Consider the following 20,289-nt stretch of genomic DNA (forward strand, 5'->3'; position numbering starts at 1 on the left):
TGGTGATCATGACCTGCCATGGTCCCTCCAAGATCCAGATAGCTTGGTGAGACGTCTGTGGGTAGAACTGACCAGTAACTCAAGGCTGGGTCTTTGGAAGGATCAGGATGGAGATGAACCCAAACACCCCACTCAAGGGAAGCCAGAAGCATTTCCTCTCTTTTTTACAGTAAAATGTTAAACCAAAGGAAGTCTAATCCCCATTGACTGAAAGAGAGGAGAAAATGAGACTATTTTAGCACACAAATATTCCATATCCTTCGACACCTCTGGGAACAGCTCTGCTACCCCGATTTCAAGAGCTCAGGCAGACTGTTTAGGAAGGAGGAGGGATATTGGACCCAGTGTGAGACCCAGAAATAATAAAACCTTTCTGAGTGGAGAACTGCAACATCCTGGGCATCCTGGGAGAGGAAATTCTGATCAACAGCGTCACCACAAAGCTGCTTATAAAAAAGAGACAAGAATATCATCAGTCAGATAGAGCTTGGAAAGTCTTTTGCAAAAAAAAACAAAAAACAAAAAAAAAAACAGTCTTTTTTTTTTTTCCTTTTTAAAGTTAATTTAGAAGCTTGTGTTGATACCACAAGAGTGTGAATGTGCACTTCCAACTACCTTTGAACTGCTTCCTGATGAGGATTTTAAAAGCAGACATTCATGAGGGGCAGTATATAGATCGGTCAAACAGAGGCCATCAGCTGCATGAGAAGAGCTGTGAGGGAAAGCAGGTCTCATCCTGGGCCACTGCAGCTCAGACCCCAGCACAGCAGCACAAACCTGAGAGCAGCTCTCAGGTCACAGGGTGTGCACCAGGTTGGGGAGTGCAGCAGCTCGGGACAGCACCATAACCTCTGGGTACAATGTCTGGTGAGGGGCAAGGATGTCTTAAATCATCCCAGTACAAACTGCCAAACCTCCTGAGTCAGAGTCTGCAGGCTGTTATTTAATCCCTTCCCTTGACCATGGAAACGAAAAGTTGGAGTTTCTTGCCTAGCTGTGTATTTAAGTGCATATAAAGTAAATATGTGATTATGCAAATATTGCTGAAGAAATTTTTATACCGCGTTCTGAAATATTCAGTCTCAATTGCAGTTTCTTTTTCTCTTCTGCTATTTTTTCCTATTTTCTTCTTTCTCTTTCCTCTCTTTTTTTCATGTTTTTCTCTCATTTCCTTTTCCTTTTATTTTTTTTTATTTCTTGCTTACATTCTCTTTTTTCCTAACAACAAATGCACATTTTTATAAAAGCATGATCTTTTTCATGGGCTAAACATATAACAAATGATAGATATATACACAGTAGGATAGAAACTCATATATTACAGCATAACTGACACAACACATTTAATATTTTAAATAGATCTACACACACACACAAATATATATATATATATATATATATATATATATATATATATATATATGTATGCCTATAAAAATCCATTACAATTCTTCAAAATTTTTCATTACCAGGTAGAAAAAAAGACTCAGCGGGGGAAGAGCAGTGAGAACTCCATTCAGTAACATGAATCCTGTTTTTGTCAGGCTACCTCTTGCTGTTAAGGTCAGTACCCTTTGACAAAAATGGCCTCTGACCTCCTCAGCCCCACAATTCTGTTGTGACTGACCCTGAAACCCATGAAATTCAGGGGCAGACATTGCTTTGGAAGGTTTAGATAAAGCTGACTAACTTGGGAAGGGCTCATGGTATGCACCCATCTGAAAAGGTCTGGCAATTCTTTGATAGAGGATGCAATTTATTCTGTCCCTCTCTTTCTCTGAAATCCTAATCCTTCATATGCTACATAAAGTGGAAACTAAAATGCGCTGATGATGAATAACAATGTGCTTTTAAAGGGCAGTAACAGTTTCCTAATCTTTATTTTTCAGGTTTTGTAATTAAAAAAAAAAATTAATTTGATATGTGCAAGTAAAATGAGTGTTTTGCTGTGCTGTGAAGTAAATCTAAGCAGGCTTATACTTTATTATAGTGTTGTAGATCTAACAAGTAAAAGATTTTTTTTTCATTGGGTTTCTCTCCAAAACTGCATTAGTTTACAGAGGGATCTGACTCAGAAGAAATGGCTGTACACTGGATGGCCGGATTTTGTTACTCCTTGCAGTCCAGTGACTGTGCTGTTCTGGATTTATATCTCAGTTCTTGTGGCAAGAAATCCCTAAGGAGGAAATTCAGGTTCTGGTTTGAGTCTGCATCTTAAACACTGCAGACATGCACTGTCACATCTGACCACCTCTGGGCCCTGTCCATCTGCAGGTGCAACTTCCCTAGCGTTTTCCACTGTGGAACCTGTCATTTGTTAGGTAAAAGGTTTCTCTTTAACACGGAAAGGTTCCTCTTTCTCACGGATTCCGGAATTGAAGGAATAAAGATTTCAAGGAGAGACCGGCCACAGCTCCGTATGAACATATTTGGGGTTTTTTAAATTAACTTCAATATATAATTTTCTCCTATCTGGACAATTAATTTCGATTATAGGGCACTTTAAGTATGGAAATATTGTCTATCTGCTCTGTGTGGTTTACACCCACGGCCTTGCAATACTTTTATAGAGACACGGTTCACCTTTGCTCGACTCTGCCGGTGCAGCCCACCTTCCTCCCTGCCACCTCCTGAACAGAACGGAGACTTTTCGTGTACCTCCATTGCTCTGGTGGGTTAGACTTGAGGAAAAGGGGATTGGCTTTGCTGCCAGGCGCTCTGGCCAAGCCCCGCTTCAGGGGCTTCACAGACCTCGCCCGCGGTGGGAGCCAAATGACCTAAAAGATTTGGAAAAAGCGGCCAGACGTGTCTGCGGCAGCCCTTCGCCCTGGGACAGACAGGGTGTGCACAGGGCAGGTCGCAGAAAGCACACGATCGGACAAGTCAAAGGAGGAGGGAGGGATGTGCCGGGCAGTGCCCTGCGCCGCCGGGCATCCCGAGACCGCGCTACCGCCGCTCCTCCCGGCGGGAGCGCTCGGCGCTGAGGGCACGGACTGCAGCCCCCATCGTGCCCCGCGGCAACAAAGCCCGGCGCGCCGCGCCCTTCGGCATGCTGGGAGATGGAGTCCTCTCTCCGCAACGGCCGGCCGGCGGGACGGCAGCCAATCGGAGGGCTCGGGGGTGCGCGCCGCCGGCCCCTCCAGCCAATGGCGCGAGGCCGCTGGCTGCCGGTCCGGGCGGCTTCCGCGGGGAGCGTCGGCCGCGTCAGGGGGCGCGGGGCACGGGGCGCGCGGGCGGGGCGGGGCGCGGACGCTGCTGGCGGCGCCGGACGGGGCGGGACGGGATTGTCGGGCATGGAGCCGGGCGCGGAGCCGGGCTCGGACCCGGGCCCGGACCCGGGCCCGGAGCTGGGCGCGGTGCTGGAGGCCGTGGAGGGGCTCGGCAGCGGCGCCGAGGCGGTGGAGCGAGTCCTGGCGCGGTACAACGAGGAGGTAACGGGTCCCATCCCCCTCCCCTCTGCGCCGCTCCCCCGGCGATGTCGCCGCCCCGCCCCGCCCGCCCTCGGCAGCGCTGCCAGCATCGTCCTGGTCCCCCCGCGGGCTGGGCTCTGCAGCGGGTCCCCAGCGCTCGCCGCTTCACCGCCGCGCCCCCTGCCCGGCGCAGCCTCCCGGCCCTTGCCGTGCGCTCCCGGCCTCAGGCCGAGCGGGGCTCCGCGGCACTGCCGGGGCGGGGAGCCAGGACAGCGTCTGGAGCAAAGCAGACTTCCAAGGGAGCACAAAGCACTGCCAGGCTCGGCCCCCGGCACCTTCGGTCTTGCGTTCTGCGTGCCCAGCGGGTAGTGTGGGTTATCGGTGATCGGGCTGTAAAAAGAGTTATTTTATATTTGCCTCACAAGTATTTTAACCTTGTATACCCAATGTATACCGCTGGGCAGGGGCTGAACGGAAGAACACTGAAGGCTCTTGGTACCTGCCCACCTGCCTGAGGTGCTCCCCTTTGTGGGCAACCCTTTGTCACCGGGAATAGCGAGGGCTTTCCATCGCCCGGACAGTGACCGTGTCAGTGTGCAGGGGCTGTGTGTGATGTGGGCTGGCAGACTTCGCTTCATTTTTCCCTGTTTCTGGCCAAACAAAGCAAAAGGGGAAGACAGCTTTGAGCAGGTTGAGCTTTTAATGCCGGAAGGTATGAAAAAGTAGTAAGGGTCTGCTGCTGTTGTAGTCTGATATGGGTATTTTCAGTCAAGAAGTGGAGGGGTCTCCTGCTAATGTAGGCAGGTGAAAATCAAAGTGAAAATAGATGTTGGGTGGATTTTATATTACCGCCCCCCCCCCCCCCCCCCCCCGATGCGGGCATTTTGACACTTAGGTTGTAGTAGAGCAGTGCAGTCCATTCTGAAAGATTATGTCTCAGCCCATCAGGTGGGTCTCTGCACTTTGTATAGGTGCTTGTGTGACTGGTACACAAGTCTCTAAAGCTGGTACTGACTCAGAGTTTGGCTTTGGCTGTAATTTAAGTGCAGTCGTGTTGAACTAATTATTGACTGAAATTTAGGGATCTGTTACAGGAATGAACATTCAGATCTTTAGTTAAAGTTTCATAGCTTTGTGATTAGGAGAGAAGTCAAATGAATGTAGATGTGATGTAGGTATTCTTCAGCCTCCAAGAAGTGTCTTGAAATTTGCTATCTTAAGTGCAATATATTTTACATCTAACAATGGCAGTAACTGATTTCTTCACTCAGACTTGGGCTTGTAGAAGAACCTTGAATAACAGTCTTGACATAGGCTGCCTTTGTGCATGTGAAATTCAAAGGTAGAGATTGATGCTGCTGCAGGCACATTTTTTCTGAAGGATTGGTAGATCAGGAGTTCATGCGACACATCTGTTTTAACTTGCTGACCTCTGAGGTACAGAGGAAGGATTCTGATTGAAGGAACCTTCTGTCTCCATCCTTACTCTTCAAGATGACCCCATGTTAAATGTGTTCTGTCAAAAAGCATGCACAAGCATAATTTCTTAATTTTCCCTTACTGGATTTTATGCCTTTTCAGCAGCTTTCCCAGATGAATTATTTAGGCTTGAGTTGAATCCTTAAGGACAGAGTGAGAGCTTGTGTAGCTTCTATTCTGACATATCAAGTATTTGCATGAAGTCTTGGAGTTAAATGTGTAGCTAAATACTTTTGGAGTGGGATGAGAAACTTTAGTGCTGTCTCAGTATGACATTGCTCTTACTGCATTTCTTCAAACTTTTTAATAATATTTCCTCCATCTCTTTTTCATACACTTTGTTACTGACACTTTGTCTATGGGCCAGCAAAGACTGGGCAGAGTATTCCAGGTTCCAGAGCTTTAGGTTTCCTTAGTTTTTTCCCAAATCACAAATTAAATATTCTTTAATTGAAAAGAGAGGGATGGATCAAGTGTAGTTCCAAGGTGCAGTTGCCTATAGAATAACCATAATGAGATAAATGAATCGGGCTGTTGGAGTTTCTCTGTGCTAGCCAATTTGCAATGATTATTCCAAATCTCTGTTCTTCTACTGCTTGTTCTCACTACATTGCTTTTGTAAATTTGCAAAAATGTTCATGTGCAAACATAAAGGTTGCTTTCTCTTGGTTAATTTCTCATCATTTAATGCTCACCTGCTTTTGATTGGCATGTTGCTGAACTCCTGTGGTCTGTTTGGGCACCTTGTAGGAGAGAGGAAGGAGATTATGTGCCTACTATTGAGAGAGGAAGGGAATGATTTTCCTACCATCCTCAAGGCTCTAACTGATGTTGGTTACCTTTGGTGGTTGGGTAGATGTCCAAGGCCTTTCTGTGTAATTGTGAGCTTGGCTCACAAAAGGTAAGGCCCATAAATGTGCTATGGAAAGTCACTTTGTTTTCCAGTCACATTCATGATGTAGCAAGTTGCATATTAGAAGTAGAAATTGAGATTTTTTTTTTATTTTTTTAGAAGCTGTTTATCATATTTGATAATTTTAATTGAAAGTTTTAAAATGTTAAGAAAACTGTCTGGTATTAGTTCTGTTTTCTTTGTCTGGCAGAATAACTTTTGCCATATGAGTAATATTTCACTAATAGCATTCTTCAGGACTAACATAGCTCTACTAACATAGAACTGGAGTAAACTGCTATTTGAAGTGTATAATAAAAAACAAGGACTTGTTGTTAGACCGTGTCTATCTTGTGTTTAACTGTACCAGAGAAACAAATTGTTGGTAAGGTGTTTTGGATGCTGCTAGAACACAGAAACTGGTAGTTTTTGTAGCAAGGCTTATTTGATTTCTACTACTTGTTTTCTGGGCAAGATGATGCTGTGGTAGTTCCGGTTTGGAACAGTCAGAGCAGTCAGAAGCTTGTAAGCAAGATCTGCTTGGGGAAGAATCTGGGTAATGAGGTATGTGTAAAACACAAGGCAGTCTCTCATTTTTCACCCTGTCAAGTGCCATGTGTGAGGTGGTTGACTCAGATCCCACAGATAAAAGCTTGCTCTGCACCAGTAGTAATTGTGAAACTTGTCACTGGAGTCACTGAAGCTTTTGCTGTTGGGGAGGATGGGAAAAGTATGACATGGTTGTAGCCTCATTATCTGAGGCTGGGCTTAACCAGACCTCTGAAATTTTGAATAGTTTTGCAGGTATTACATTCTCAGCAGCTGCTGTGCATGTAACAAACACAAACTCTTGTCTTTGCTTACAGAATCGGGCCACTTTCAGATTTGACCCTGCAGATGAAGACAAAAGAAAGGTGAGTCAAATAGGCTCTTGAGCTGCATACCTTAATGTAGAAGTATAAAAGAGTAAAGGCAATCTCTTAACCTAGCTGCTATTGTGAAAGGGTGCAAGCAGTGCAAGGGTGCAAGTTTTTTTTAATTTTTGTTTCTTCAGTCCAAGAGACATGACAACTATACATTCCCCTTTTTTTCTGAAAGACACATTCCCCTAGCAAAGCCCCCAGTCTTGAATGAAAGTAGTTACAGAAAAGCCTATAAATGATTTTGCTGGGTACAGATTTGAGATGAGGTGGAGGAATAAAGGTAAATATCTACTGAGGTAAAATTTTGCAATAGATTTTTCTATTTTCTCTCTTCTCAGCAGGTAACAATATGACTGACGTATTTCTTGTCTATGTGAGATGCTTAAAGAACACTAGGGATTAAGATGAAGGGATAAGTAAAGAAAGCTATTAAGCTGTAAGGAAGACAGGGTTGCAGAAGCCTATTATTCCAAAGGTGGCTATAATCAGTGAGATGTGGTACTTGCATGTCAGGTGTCAAAGCTGGGAAATATGAATTGAGCTGTCCAGGTGTGGTAGGGCTTAACAAATCCCTTGGGATCCATCCAAAGCCTCGCATTTAAAGCTTGGACATAGAATTTTTTATTTTTTCCTGTTGTTATTTTTAGGGTATAATATGTAATAACAACCCACTTCCTTTCTGTTGGGTAATTAGCTTTGGGGCTGATTTGCATGTTTATTCAGAAAACCTTCGTTAGTGAATAAGGCTGTATGTTTTTCCTATTTCTGGAATAAACTCAAAGCTTGAAATCAGAATTGCAAGCTTCCTACAAGGATAGCTTGTTCGAATTGGGCACGCATTGTTTCATTCTATGATCTTATGCTAAATCTAAATATTTTAAGGTGGGCTTTTTTTTTCTGATAGAAATGGGTGGGATGCTAAGTCTGTCAGTTTTTCGCATTTGCAAACCCATCAGCTGTTTGTACTGTAATCTTCAGTTGCAATTCCTTGTTACACAAAGGATTCAAAGACCTCTTAGCTTTCCTTTATCTATGGCTTTACTCGAAGCTGACCCTCCATGATGTGGTGATGGACTGTGTGTCGTTTCTGATCTGTAGAGGAACTCGGCTGGGATCTGGATTTAGTATTCTTACCTCTGTTCCCTCACCATCCCTCCCATCCCTTTTTATATTGCAAATGAGCAAATGTCTAGTCTGAAAAATTGATTGCCAACTACAGAATGCAGGAAAGGGGAGCAGAAGCCAAATTGACAAAAGCCCAGGGAGTTTTGAGAGGTGAATGTAAGTTATACAGTATAAGGATTTTTTTTTTTTTTTAAGCTACCCATACACACCAGTGACATGCTGAAAATACAAAATATAGGAAGGCCAAAACTATGGCTTGACAAGAGGCTGGGTCAGTTGGACTGAGTAAATTGTTCTGCAGTGATGTATGACTATCAAAGCACGATGCTTTTAGGCAATAACCTAACCAAATCAGCAGTGAGTTTGTGATACTGAATTTTAGGAGGAAAGTAGGTTGTGTCCTCTAGAAGACAGGAAAAGAGGTAATGGTATCAAGCTTGTATATCTGGACATAGTCACAGGACTGTAATATATCACAGGGGTGATAAAAACACAAGATTGTAATGTGAGCTGTCCTTGGTATTTGTCCTGGTTGTTTGTTTAATGATGTGTGTGTCTGCCTTGGCCTGTCTGAGGTGAGTGTTCTGGGTGTAAATCAGATGTCAATCCGTGTTGTACTGTATGATCCTCTCAGATACCAGGCACATCAAGTCAGTGCCAATCCTTCTTAACTTATCTACTAATAAAAAATATGAATTTCTGGAAGCCTGTTTTCAGTTTCTGTGTGTGAACAGTATAGAAATTGCCAACCAGAAGTAAATGTGCTCTGGAATAGCAGCTGAAATTAAGGCAGTGGTGTTGTTTCTGAGGAGCTTAATGAGTTCTTAGAAATCTAAAATATTTGTCTCAAGCAGTCAAGAGGTTGTTGACAGTGTTTTACAGGGAAAAGCTGAGTATTCAGAACTGCAACACTTCACAGCACCATGGCATGGTTGAGACAAACAGTTGGCTCTTTAGGTCTGCTCCTGAAAAGTCATATCTATTAAAATAGATATTAAAGTAATATCTATTATTACTTTTATTTTTATTATAAAAGTAATATCCAGGCAGTCACCTTGGAGAGACTTGTCAGTTGTGGTGCCTCTCTGTGGCACAGCAGGTGCTTCAGCTCAAACTCATGTCCTAATACAAAAAGGAAAGGGGTTTTTGGACCACTTGATCCTTATTTAATAGCATTGCTCTCCATGATTTATACTTTGTCCAGGCCAAATACTGCTTCTGAAGTAGCAACACATTCGTGCTGTTTGCAGACTTCAAATGGTAAGAAAATTACAGTACTCTTTGTGCCCTGGAAATCTCTCAGCACTGATTGCCTTGTTGGTCATAGCATTCCACAGCTGGAAGTTACCACAGCACTGTTTGCTGTGATATAACAGATGAAATAAATCTGTCCAAGATGGCAAGTAAGGCTTTTTAATTTGGATGAAGGCACTGAGTTTGCAGGATGAAAGGGAAAAAAGGGGAAGCTGTAGCCAAATGTAAGAATATGACTTACAAGCCATATTCTTACCTGACATGATTGAACTATTTCCTCTTGAGCTGCATACCTTTGTGTCTGCTTCACCTTTTGTAGTACTTGCAGCGTCTGATTTCTGCTGTATTAGGTCCAGCTTACTGTGTTGGGTCCCTTAACAGAAATCTTCAGAATTTGAGACCAGAATTCTTGAGTTATTGTCCGGGTTAAATTTGAACATGATGGATCTAAAATTGAGTGGGAAGAAAATCACTGGAACAGTCTTTTCCCCTTGCGTCACTGAGTGTTTTCAAGTTGTTAAAATAGGTGGTAAATCATATCAAATGTATTGTGAGGCTTTCTCTACCAGTTAAATTCATGATGGGGGGAGAGTCTCTAAGTCTGTGGGCAGTACCATATTTTAACTCTGGAAGGATGGAAAGAGTGAAGTATGTTGATGGAGCAAGATCACGCTGTCACGCTCTAAATCTTAGGAGAACCTCATTATTAGATAGTGCTGTTAATGCTGTGATGCTTCAGGGAGGTGTGAAGGGTCCTGCAGCCACCAGGGCACAGTTTTTCTCCTCCCAGTAAATTTGGGGCAAGCTTTTAAAGTCTATTAGTGAGTGTCCTGTAAAAATATTAAGCTCATGTTCTCCTGTGGGCACACTGTGTGGTATCTCAGTATTAGTTGCTGTTGTTACTGTTCTGACTTCACCAAAACCCCTTAAGGGAGTACCAGTCTCTAAGAGGAAAAAGTACTAAGTATCCTTTATTAATACTGAGCATTTGTTCGAATTCCCACTGGTCCTGCCCGCTCCTATCCAGCGTTTTTTGGCTTTTACTGAAACCTCTTAAGGTTTGTGAAACCCATCTCTCCTTTTAACATTCTTCTTTCACCATGGGTTTATGAAGGATAAAAAGGTTCTCCCTCTCCCTGTCCAGTGAGGTGAGCAGGGGTTGCTGTGAGTGCAGCTACGCAGGATTTCACCTTTCTGTGACTCTGAAGCAAGTGTTTAATCCACCAGTTCTGACAACAGGGATTGCTCAGTGTGCTCCTCACCTCACCTGCAGAACTGTCATGCTCTCACATGTTCTAACCTCCAGCTTGGAGCTGTGCCATGTCAGAGCTGCCAAACTGCCAAGCTCCCGCTGTAGTGTGGGCTCAACAGTGAAGTGCTCAAAATAAAGCAGGCTGAATCCTCAAGGAGTGCAAGTATACACCTTCCCTCCCCACCCACATCTGTCCACAAAGACTAGGCAAAAATTTGGCACAGCCTTCTCTGGGGAGGTTATCTAATTGTCCTGTTATTTAGCACACTTGATGATACGTGTTGTGTAAATGTTGTCTCAACTTCCAGGGAAATGAAACTTGTAACTAACATTTCAAGCATTCATGGGCTTACTTTTTTATTGCCATGGGTGCTAAGCTCTGAAGCCTAATAGACACTTAAACACAGAAACTGTAGAGCTGTGCTTCCCTTTCATTCCCCTCCCCCCAGCATAAACAGCCGGTGAACAAAGACAGTGGAAGATAATGGAAGTAAAGAAATTATATTGGCCCAAAGCCGCAGAGCAGGTCTGTGGGTGAGCAAGGGAGAAAGCACAGGTCTCTTGTATCTCTGGAGAGGTATTTTTCTGCTCGGCTGTGTTGCTTCTTAGCATCAAGACTTTATGCTGTCAAGATAAAGAACCAAAATAGGTTAATACTTTACTTTTCAAAACAAGATGACAAATGGGTTTTTCTGGCCTTCCTGTTTTAACACAAGATTTAACACTACAACATAGACAAAAGTAATGGTGTGCATTGTTCTGTGTTAATCTTAGTATTAGCACAAAAGCTGAGAAATCTTGAATTTCAGAGAAATTAATGGATTTTACAAAAAAAAAAAAAAGTTAAAACTGGAAACTGCCTTGAGTCTGTGAAAAAGTATATGAAGAACACTTTTTGCTGTAGCATGATTGATGAAAGTCAAAATGTTATCTGGATGTTGAAAGGATAGAACCCCCAAACAAAGAAATGTTGAAATCTTACAGTGACCTGAAGGGTGGCAACGAAGCCCCTTAAACTGGAACAATCATCATGCATGTTGTGGAAGGGAGAGGTACCTTCCTGTCTGAATTTTCACTTGCTTCCATTTCCAGCCACATAAATGAAATCCGTGCCCTTTAGTTTATGCCATGCTAATGGCCTACAGGGTGGTGGAAAGAGCACCACCTAAAGAAGATGAAAAGCATAATAATGTTGTTGTGGTCACATCTCTTCCTGTTTTGCTTCTCTCTGTGCATCATTTCATCATTACCCTTGTACCATCAAGGCCAAAACAGATTATGTGAAAATGTGCAGTATGGCATTTGATTTTAGCAGTCTCAAAAGCAATTTCCTAATGGGGTGAATCTTCCCATGGATGCTCTGCAATTAAAATCAGATATTCTAGCTTTTCCTGAGCTGCTGATGGTTCTTGGGATCAGCCAGCAGTGGTTCGCTGTCACAGGTATCCTAACTGATTGCTGATTCCTCTAGAATCACTCTTGATGGCTGCCTGGGTCTTAACTCCAGAGAACTTTGTCAGCAGTTAAGTTTAAGTTGTAAACAGGTGGATAAATCTCAAAAAAAAAAAAAAAAATAATTCTATTTAATAGCTATCTTTAATACAACTATTCAGAGTTACAACTCTTTAGGGGTTGCCTTTCATTAAAATTTGAAACCAAGAGATGATTATATATTTTTTAACTAAATTGCATGTCATTTACTGTATGGAGGGAAGATTAGACTTCCAACTCTCCTAGCAAGTCAGCAGGAGGTTCATGCCCTTTGGGATCTCTCCTGCAGTACTTTTGACATTTTACAGTGACACTTTCATAGCAGCAGGCAGGTAAAACTTAGGGGGGGAAAAATTAAGTCAGAATTTGAGTGGCTTGGTCTCCTTGTAATCAAATTAGTCAGAATTTGGGCAGATTGTTACAGACCACAGTGTAGCAGCTGTTACCAACAAGGAAGACAATAACTGTAAAGTCTAGTTGAAAAGTGCTTAAACACAGAATAAACTAGCATTTTTCTGAAGTTCTGTGAACTGTCTGTTCAGTTGTGTGTTACTCCTGAAAACCAGACTCCACATTTCAGCTTGCAAAGCAGTGTTAATTGTATGGAAAACTCTCAGCAACATGAGAAAGAAAGGTTAGAGGGAAGTTGAGCTGTGACTGATTTGGCTGTGGATCTACACTGGTCATTTTTTTGTTTTAGGCATTTTTAAAAACACTTCAAAGATGCCACTTACAGAAACATTTAGTATAAGTCTGGCATACCATGCTTAAGTCAGAAAGTTGTGCAGATCTGTGTGAGCAGCGTTAGGTTAGTGGTGAAGAAGTCTGAGAACTCTGTACTTGGGTATCTTTATCTGTAAGTACCTATATGCCTGTACAGGTGGTCACATGTGGGGTTTATAGTGTTGTAGTGTCTCTAATATTCTGATAAATATTCCTCATGTTGTCTACATTATGAGAGCTGGGGCTCATTCCTTGTTTTCAAACTCTTTGCTGGATTAGTCTAGTCAGGGCTGTAGAAATGCAGTCAAGATCTTGGTTGTCTGGGTGGTGCTTTTGGGTGGGCTTAATCCCAGGACAAGCATACTAGAAATCATACTGTGAGTTCCTGCTGTTTGACTTCGTTCATACATTTTCTTTTAACTTTGCTGAAGTTAAAAGAAAACAAGTTGTTTTCTTGAAGTCCCATATTCCTGTGGAATGTCTGTTCTAGATGTGCTTTAGACTTAATGTTTGTTGTTGGTTTTGTTAATTTTTTTATTTTGATTTTAATTGTAAGTCATCACAGTAATAATATTGGTTTAGATGTCCTAAGTGGAACCTTTGTTTTGAGCTTTGTGTCAGGGTCATGGGCTTCTGTGCTCCTCACCTTTTCATTGTGGTAGTGATGATGAAAAGTGGAATTCCAGAGACCATTTCCCAAGAACCATTTTACACTTTACTAGTATTCCTATGCTTTTTGTAATCACTTTCTTGGCACAGTATGAATTTTGGGTCCTAAGTAGACTTCTGCGCTAGGGCTCTTCCACTCAGTGGCTGCTCTGGCTTCTTTGGTAATTCGTTCATGTTGATGGTCAAGACACCAAGCTGGGGAGGAGAGGAGCAAGGAGGAACTGCGTCCTAGGAGGTAACAGTGCAATTTCTATGGTATTGGGAACTTTTGTGACTTTGCTTCTGTTTCTAGTACCCATGAGTAGTAGTGCCTTGAACATAATGCATAAAAACCCATTGGAGTCCTCTCACATCAAGCAATCTCTTCTGGCCTCTCTTTTCTTGCCTTTGATTGTCCATTTCTGTCTTATAAAAGGTAATACTTCCGTAATTCAAGTCTTATGGTTTGACCTGTTGATTATTGAGTGTTGCTGCATTTATATGATTATTTACCCCTGCAGTCCTGTTGGTATAAGGAAGCTGTGAACTGTTTTGACATCAAGAACAATCTGTGTTGATAAAGCAACAGCTTTGCTGGTTTGGTAAAACTGCTACAGTTTGCCTTCAAGTGAAACTGCATTGTTTCTGTGTCAGAGATGTTATTTCTGAGAGTTGTACTTAAAATGGGAGAAGTCTGTCAATTAGGTTGAAGTGACCACACAAATTACAGATGTTACTAAACATGGAGTACTAATCCTTGTATAAGTAGCAATTATTTTGGTTTCTTTTCCTCCCAGCCTCCTGACTGAAACAACCTTAACATAAAATTCTGAAGGTGCTATAGGTATGACTGTTGTACTTTGACATATTTTTAAAAGCTTTCCCTTCTCTCTAGCTTTGTTTTTCTTCTGGAGTTCTTAGTCCTGATTCTGTAACTGGCAGTGGTGGGTCACAGCTGCCATTTTGGCTTAATGCTTTTGCAAATGTTGATGTGTTTGGATTGTGTCCATAAGGAAAGCTGCTTTGGTGCTTTTGGTGCTCTCTGGAGGCTTTTGGTAACAGTTCGTATTTTGAAGCTCTAATATGGAACACCTAGTTTCTCAAGTCAGATAAAACCTCAAAAGTTATATGGAAGCTTAGCAAAGTAGTTTCCTATTGCCACCAATATTTTGGCACTAATACTGTTCCCTTTTTCTTTGTTGTGTTTGCCTAGAAACTGTGTGAGGGAATTCTAAACATCCTTGAAAAAGACACAAAAACTTCATGTCAAGTTGCCTGCCTGGAGGCCCTCCGGATTCTCTCCAGGGACAAGAAGGTTTTAGTGCCTGTAACCACAAAGAGGAACATGCAGATCCTTATGAAGCTAGCAAAGCTGGACACTGTGGAAGATCCTCTGGAGAGAGTATCTGAATTTCCTGTGATAGTAGAAGCCTTAAAATGCCTCTGTAACATAATTTTTAATAGTTCAGTTGCACAGAAGCTCAGTTTGGAACTGAATCTTGCAGCGATGCTCTGCAATCTTCTGCAGGAGTGTAAGGACCGGCAGCTGGTTGATGACATTAAATGCTTTGATTTGCGTCTCCTCTTCCTCTTGTCGCTTCTGCACACAGATATTAGAGCACAGTTGCGTCAGGAGCTACAAGGGGTGCAAGTTTTGACTCAGGCTTTGGAGAGTTCCCTGAGTGTAAGATGGACAGAAGAATATAAAGCAGCAGAAGATCGTGACAGGCCTCCTCTATCTTTGCAAGAGACAGATTGTGCCATTGAAGCACTAAAGGCTCTGTTTAATGTAACACTTGACAGTTGGAATGTCCACAGCAAGGTAAGGCTTAGCTGAAGTGCTTTTTTCAATTGATTTTGTTCAGCCTGGAAGAACCAGCAGGTAGATACACAGGAGGCGGTTGTTGTTCCTGTCACTTCTTGGGCAGAAAATCTTTTCCGTACATTTTCTGTGTAATGGGAGAACAGCTTGGCTTGCCTAATACAAGTTAAAACTTGTAGAAGGTTTAGAATACAAAAATGCAAATAATACTATTTCATAAAAGTCTTAGATTTCCAAAAGAAAATAAATGTTGTTCACTAATAATTAGCTGGCTAGGAAAAACTTCTTTATCTAAGCGTACCAGGTGGCTGCATCTCTGGAGGTTGTGGATGATGGCAATAGGGCTATAGATAGAGCTGAGAGTACTCTGTAGTTTTTGCCTGTTGCTTGATAAGTACATCAACTCTCATTTTTAATAAATAATTTGGATGAAAGAGTGCTAATGTTTTTAATATCTTTGTCCCATCCTCCCAACACCAGCTTTGGACTTGAATGTGATCTTTTAAGATGAGATCAAGTACAAAAACCAAATACACTTTTATTGTTATGTCTTATGAATAAGGTTTATCTTGGTTTGTTTTTATTATTATGTCAGATCTTTTTTTTTTTTCCGCAGATAAATATGCTTCCTATGTGTTGCATCCTTACATTTATAAACAGAAATTACAGGGGTGACTTTGCTGAATAACCTGAGTCTGTGCTAAAGCAGGAGAGTTATACAGGCAACCTTTCTTTTTAATCCACATCATAGTCTCTAGAACAGTGTCATTTACTTTCCACTGGACATGGTAAATATGCAGCATATAAAGCTGATCAAAATTCTACAGTAGTTAAAACTTGCTAATAATTGTTCTCTTTAGTACATTGAACTAAGCATCAAATCAGACATTAATTAAAATTTTAAGCAATGTAAAACTTGAGCAAAGTTGGAAGTTTATTATTTGCTTTAATGTCTCAAGGATATACTGAATAAGAAGTCCTTAAATTTAAGATTAAGTGTTGGAGGGCTTAGAGAAGCTAATATTTGAGTTTCAAGGAAATATATAAAGAAAGTGAGGTTTCTTTCTTCTGTTTATATTCCTGACTTAGACCCTTATTAAAAGTATCTAACTTTGTGAAAGCTCTTTGTATAGACAAATGATTGTTCTGGAGGTAAAAAAGCATGTAACACAGTTGTATGGAAAGTTGGAAAAAGAAACTGTATTACATGTTCACCTCTTGAGAGGTAAGCTCTTGTTATCTGGAAGTTGGTTTGCTCTTACAAATACTGATTCTGGAGACATGTAAAATCCAGCTCACTGTCTTTTCTCCTTAATATCCCAAGCATGCATTCAGCCTTTTGTGCATACAGCTTTTTTTTTGCTTTTTTTTTTTTATGAGGGTTTAAGACATCTCAGGGCAGGAGAAGCTTATTTGCATTTTGGCATGAAGCTTAAATTATAAAACTTTACTAGAAATTCCTCAAAGCAGAAAACTTTTAAATTACAGAACTTTTTAGTGGCTGTTAGCCAGATATGTTAGGTGACATTCTGCTTAGTGAATATTCCAGTGGCAATTTTAATGGCCTGGAAGAAGAGTGAAAGGTGTGTTAAGTGGTCTGATGACACAGAATTTAAAGAGATTCCAAAAAGCAGAACACATGGAAAATAAAAGGTCAGCAGAGATGTTGGGACATGTGGGTGGAAAGCTAAACAAGATCCATCCTAATGTAGAGAGAACCATTTGAAACTCCAGTATTTAATGACTGGAAATGGTTTCAAAGTAGCAAAGACAGACAAGAGCAGGTGGTACAGTTGGCAGATTTGGATGCTGATACTACAAAAGATGTATTGGGTGCTTAGTGCCAGGTCAAACGCTCCAGAGCATAATGATAGATGCCAAGAAGAGCTGTTGAAAAAGGGTGAGGACAATGATACACAGTTAAATGGTTGCAGTTACTGTTCTACTTTTGTGTGGTTGCTGTCTGGTGGGAGATTGGAAGTGGGGGTTGCTTGGAGAGAGGAAAAGGTAGGGCAAGGTTTCTGAGAGGTTACTAGTGGAATGGAGGAAAGGTATCAAGGGGGCAGAAGCAAGGGAGTTAGAAAGAGACAGACTGGGTGGAGGGAATGAAACTTGGCAGCAAAAGGTCTAAATGAAGAGAAAATAAATTAAGAATATGTATAAGCTAAATGAATGAAGAGGTGGCCTGGTGTAAATACAAGAAGGTAGAGAATGGTATGTTAGGAATATGGTATGGAATTGAGCAAACGCTTGTAACTGGGTTTTGTAGTAATGAAGGCTGATTTAACTGGAAAAACCTCCCCAGTGAGTTTTACAAGGCCTGGTTCAAAATCAGCTTATGAGATTTATGTAGCATTCAGCATTCAGTGAACACTAAGGTACAGTCCTTTTATTCATAGGGATGGATGTTATGATCTAATAGGTATTTTCCGTCTTTAACTTTTATTATTCTAGTGACCTGAAACCCTCACTTGCAATCTTCAAAATGAAAAAATATCTTCATAATTTATATTTATATAGAATGAATCTCATCAATTTCGTTACATGGCTGCCATCCTTCGACACTGCTTATTAACTACGGGCCCTACTGAAGAAAAAACTGAAGAGTTGCACAGGTTGGTAGAATTGCACAACCCATCTATGTTAAAAGGTTTTTGTTTGTTTAGTTTTACTAAATAGAAATTACTTTGCCTAAAATCTAAAGTGGAAATCTGAGAAACAATGAGTTTACTTTGAGTTAATACTGTTAATCTTTTTTTTATGAAAGCTGTTTTCCTCAAACATTGTTTAAACATACCCAGTTTTCCAGAGAGAAGGTGGCTGGCAAGATTGTTATTTTCTATCACTGATAATTAAGCTCACCTTTTTAAAATTTTGTTTTTATGTTCATGTGTATGTATCTGAGGGTGAAAATCCATATGGAAGCTCTAAGTGTAGGTCTAATTGAAGTGGAATGCAACTTCTGTTGTTTTGCACAGAAGCCGATGAAAATACTACATTTTGAGATTTCAGTATGTAAGTTTTGCAATTCTGATGGATTGGGGTGGAAGTAACAAGTTGATATTTTATCCCAATAGTTATAACCTACTTTATTGGAGGTACCAATAATTTTTCTTGGTAATAATATTTTTTTTTGTTTTAATATGAGTGAATCACACAGTTATAGGTGTGTGGTTTGGGTTTTTTTCCTCAGTCATGTACCCAAACTGTTATGTATTGATAGCCAGGAACTCAATCAAAATTCAGATTATTTGTGGTGAGGTGGTGGTTCTTTGTTTAGTGTTACTGTTCTTTCTCTATGACACCCTTATTTTTACCAAGTAGGTCGGCTGTTCACTGGGCCTGACAGTACAGTACCTTCCCTCAGCACTGAAATGTTGCCATTTTCTTCTTCAGAGATGTCTGCATATCTAACTGTAGGATCTTTTGAAGGTCTTTGAGCCAGTCTCTAGGAAGAAGGATACAGCTTTTCACACTCAGCAATCTTGAAAGTGTTAAATGAGCTTGATTAAAATCTGAGAAAGCTCTTAGAGATCAACAGTCTTTGGAGGTGAACACTAAAATCCTACATCAGAGCCCTTCTCAGTTTGTGCAGACTAGTTTGGAATAATTTAGGATACTGCTGCAGTAGTTGCCATGACTGAAGGTAGTGCTATGTCCTAAAGGGCAGTTACTGTTTTATCTTTGCTGCTGCTTATGGTGGGTGCTTTGTGCTGTCAGCCTCCTTTAAGGGAGGGACTGGCAGGAATAAAATCCCTACTGCTGGGAGAATTTAACAGTTTTGGATAAAATCAGTAATTACGAGAGAGCTGCAAGAATTATTATAAGCTGATGCTCTTCCCAAAATCTGTTCCCTTGTCCAAAAATCTGACTAGTCTGATCACCCTGTTAAATGTATTGCCCTGTAAAATATAATTGTCTTGTGCTATTGCAAAAGGATGCAAGTTATGCAGGTCCTTTTTGGTTTTAGCTTTTGCAAACACTTGCAGCTGACATCTAGAAAGGGCTTTACATAAAGAAGTAGGCAGCTGTGAAGATGATGTAGTGTTGGTGTGATTTCTGTCCTTGCTTTTTTCAGTTGCAAGGGAGATTTTTTGTAGCAGTGCTGCCTACATGGGCCTTATGGAGATACCAAGTAAAAGCAAAGGTTCTCCATAATTCTGAGAGGGGGAAGCAGGAAGGAAAGAGGACACTTGTCACTGCCTTGTATCACTTCAGCTGTTCCCCCTTCTCCAGCAGACTCAGTCTTTCTGCTGTGCTGAGGAAACAACTTTGTCCCTCAGTTAGCAAACTGTAGCTGGTTAAGTTAGCTGAAGAGTAAAGAATGCAAGTATTGCTTTGCTGCTTGTGGCATTCGATCGTGATTTACATGCTGCAAGAGCACTGTGCAGGATTTGACTGCTGCAATTCAAGTATTTCAGTCTTTTTGCTGAACCTGAGTTTTGTCTTTGAATGCTACAAGGATGCAATAAAAGCTATAGAATTGAATACACTTGTCTACCAAGACTGTTCATCACAAGTCAGCTCTGGAACAGAAAAGCTATCCTCAGAAGTAATGCCCCTGCAAATCCTCAAAGGGATTGGGACCTGCATCAGAGGGCCCCATGTCAGTCCACTGATCTATTTGGACAAGCAAAACTTAATTCCTGATAGGAGCTGCACTAACAAACGAATAAACTGTTGTTAGGAATCTGTAGCTAAAAAAGAGAGGCTGTGTCATCATTTGGGCTGTGTTGAGCATGCTGGACTCTGACCATGCAATCTTTATTGCTAGAGATGAGGTGTGAATCAGAGAGCAGAGCACAACTTCCAGCTCTGCTTTCCTCCTGGAGTCTATCAGTAAGGCAATTATGTAAACTGTTAAAAATAAAATAAATTACGAACAGTGGTGAATGCAAAATAAACTTTATGAAGCATCAGGGAGATATAAATATGTTTCTTAAGATTGCTGATTGCTTGCACTTCCCTAAGTTTGTAAATCTGCAGAAGCTAAGATGCTCCAGTGAAAGGTTTAGGCAGCCTGTTAAAGCACATCGTTTGAATGCCTGTGCTCTGAATGTGTAAGTTGAGGATTTATTTTAGGTGAGCACTGTGTGTTGGATACATGCCCTGAGCCATGATGTATATTGATTCTCAGTGGGGCTAGTTCTAATAAAAAAGCAGAAGTTAGCCATAAAAAATATTTTGACTACTTTAGTCCCCAGTATTTTGTCATTGTCGTTCTGTTGCATCATTACTTAATGTTTGAATATGAACAACTTAAAGTACCA

General features: G+C 41.3%; 1 protein-coding gene across 1 annotated transcript in view; it reads left to right on the plus strand.

Annotated features, from left to right (window-relative positions):
• Positions 1-3,260: 3,260 nt before the first annotated feature.
• Positions 3,261-20,289, plus strand: part of LOC131592227 (synembryn-B-like) — a 32,161-nt gene continuing 15,132 nt past the window's right edge. The window contains exons 1-4 of the mRNA XM_058863612.1: positions 3,261-3,431; positions 6,648-6,695; positions 14,411-15,019; positions 17,540-17,634. Of these exons, the coding sequence (XP_058719595.1) occupies positions 3,294-3,431; positions 6,648-6,695; positions 14,411-15,019; positions 17,540-17,634 (890 nt within the window). The 5' untranslated portion in view covers positions 3,261-3,293. The remainder of the gene's footprint in view (positions 3,432-6,647; positions 6,696-14,410; positions 15,020-17,539; positions 17,635-20,289) is intronic.

The sequence above is a fragment of the Poecile atricapillus genome, chromosome W, assembly GCF_030490865.1.
Source record: "Poecile atricapillus isolate bPoeAtr1 chromosome W, bPoeAtr1.hap1, whole genome shotgun sequence".
NCBI classification, from domain to species: Eukaryota; Metazoa; Chordata; class Aves; order Passeriformes; family Paridae; genus Poecile; species Poecile atricapillus.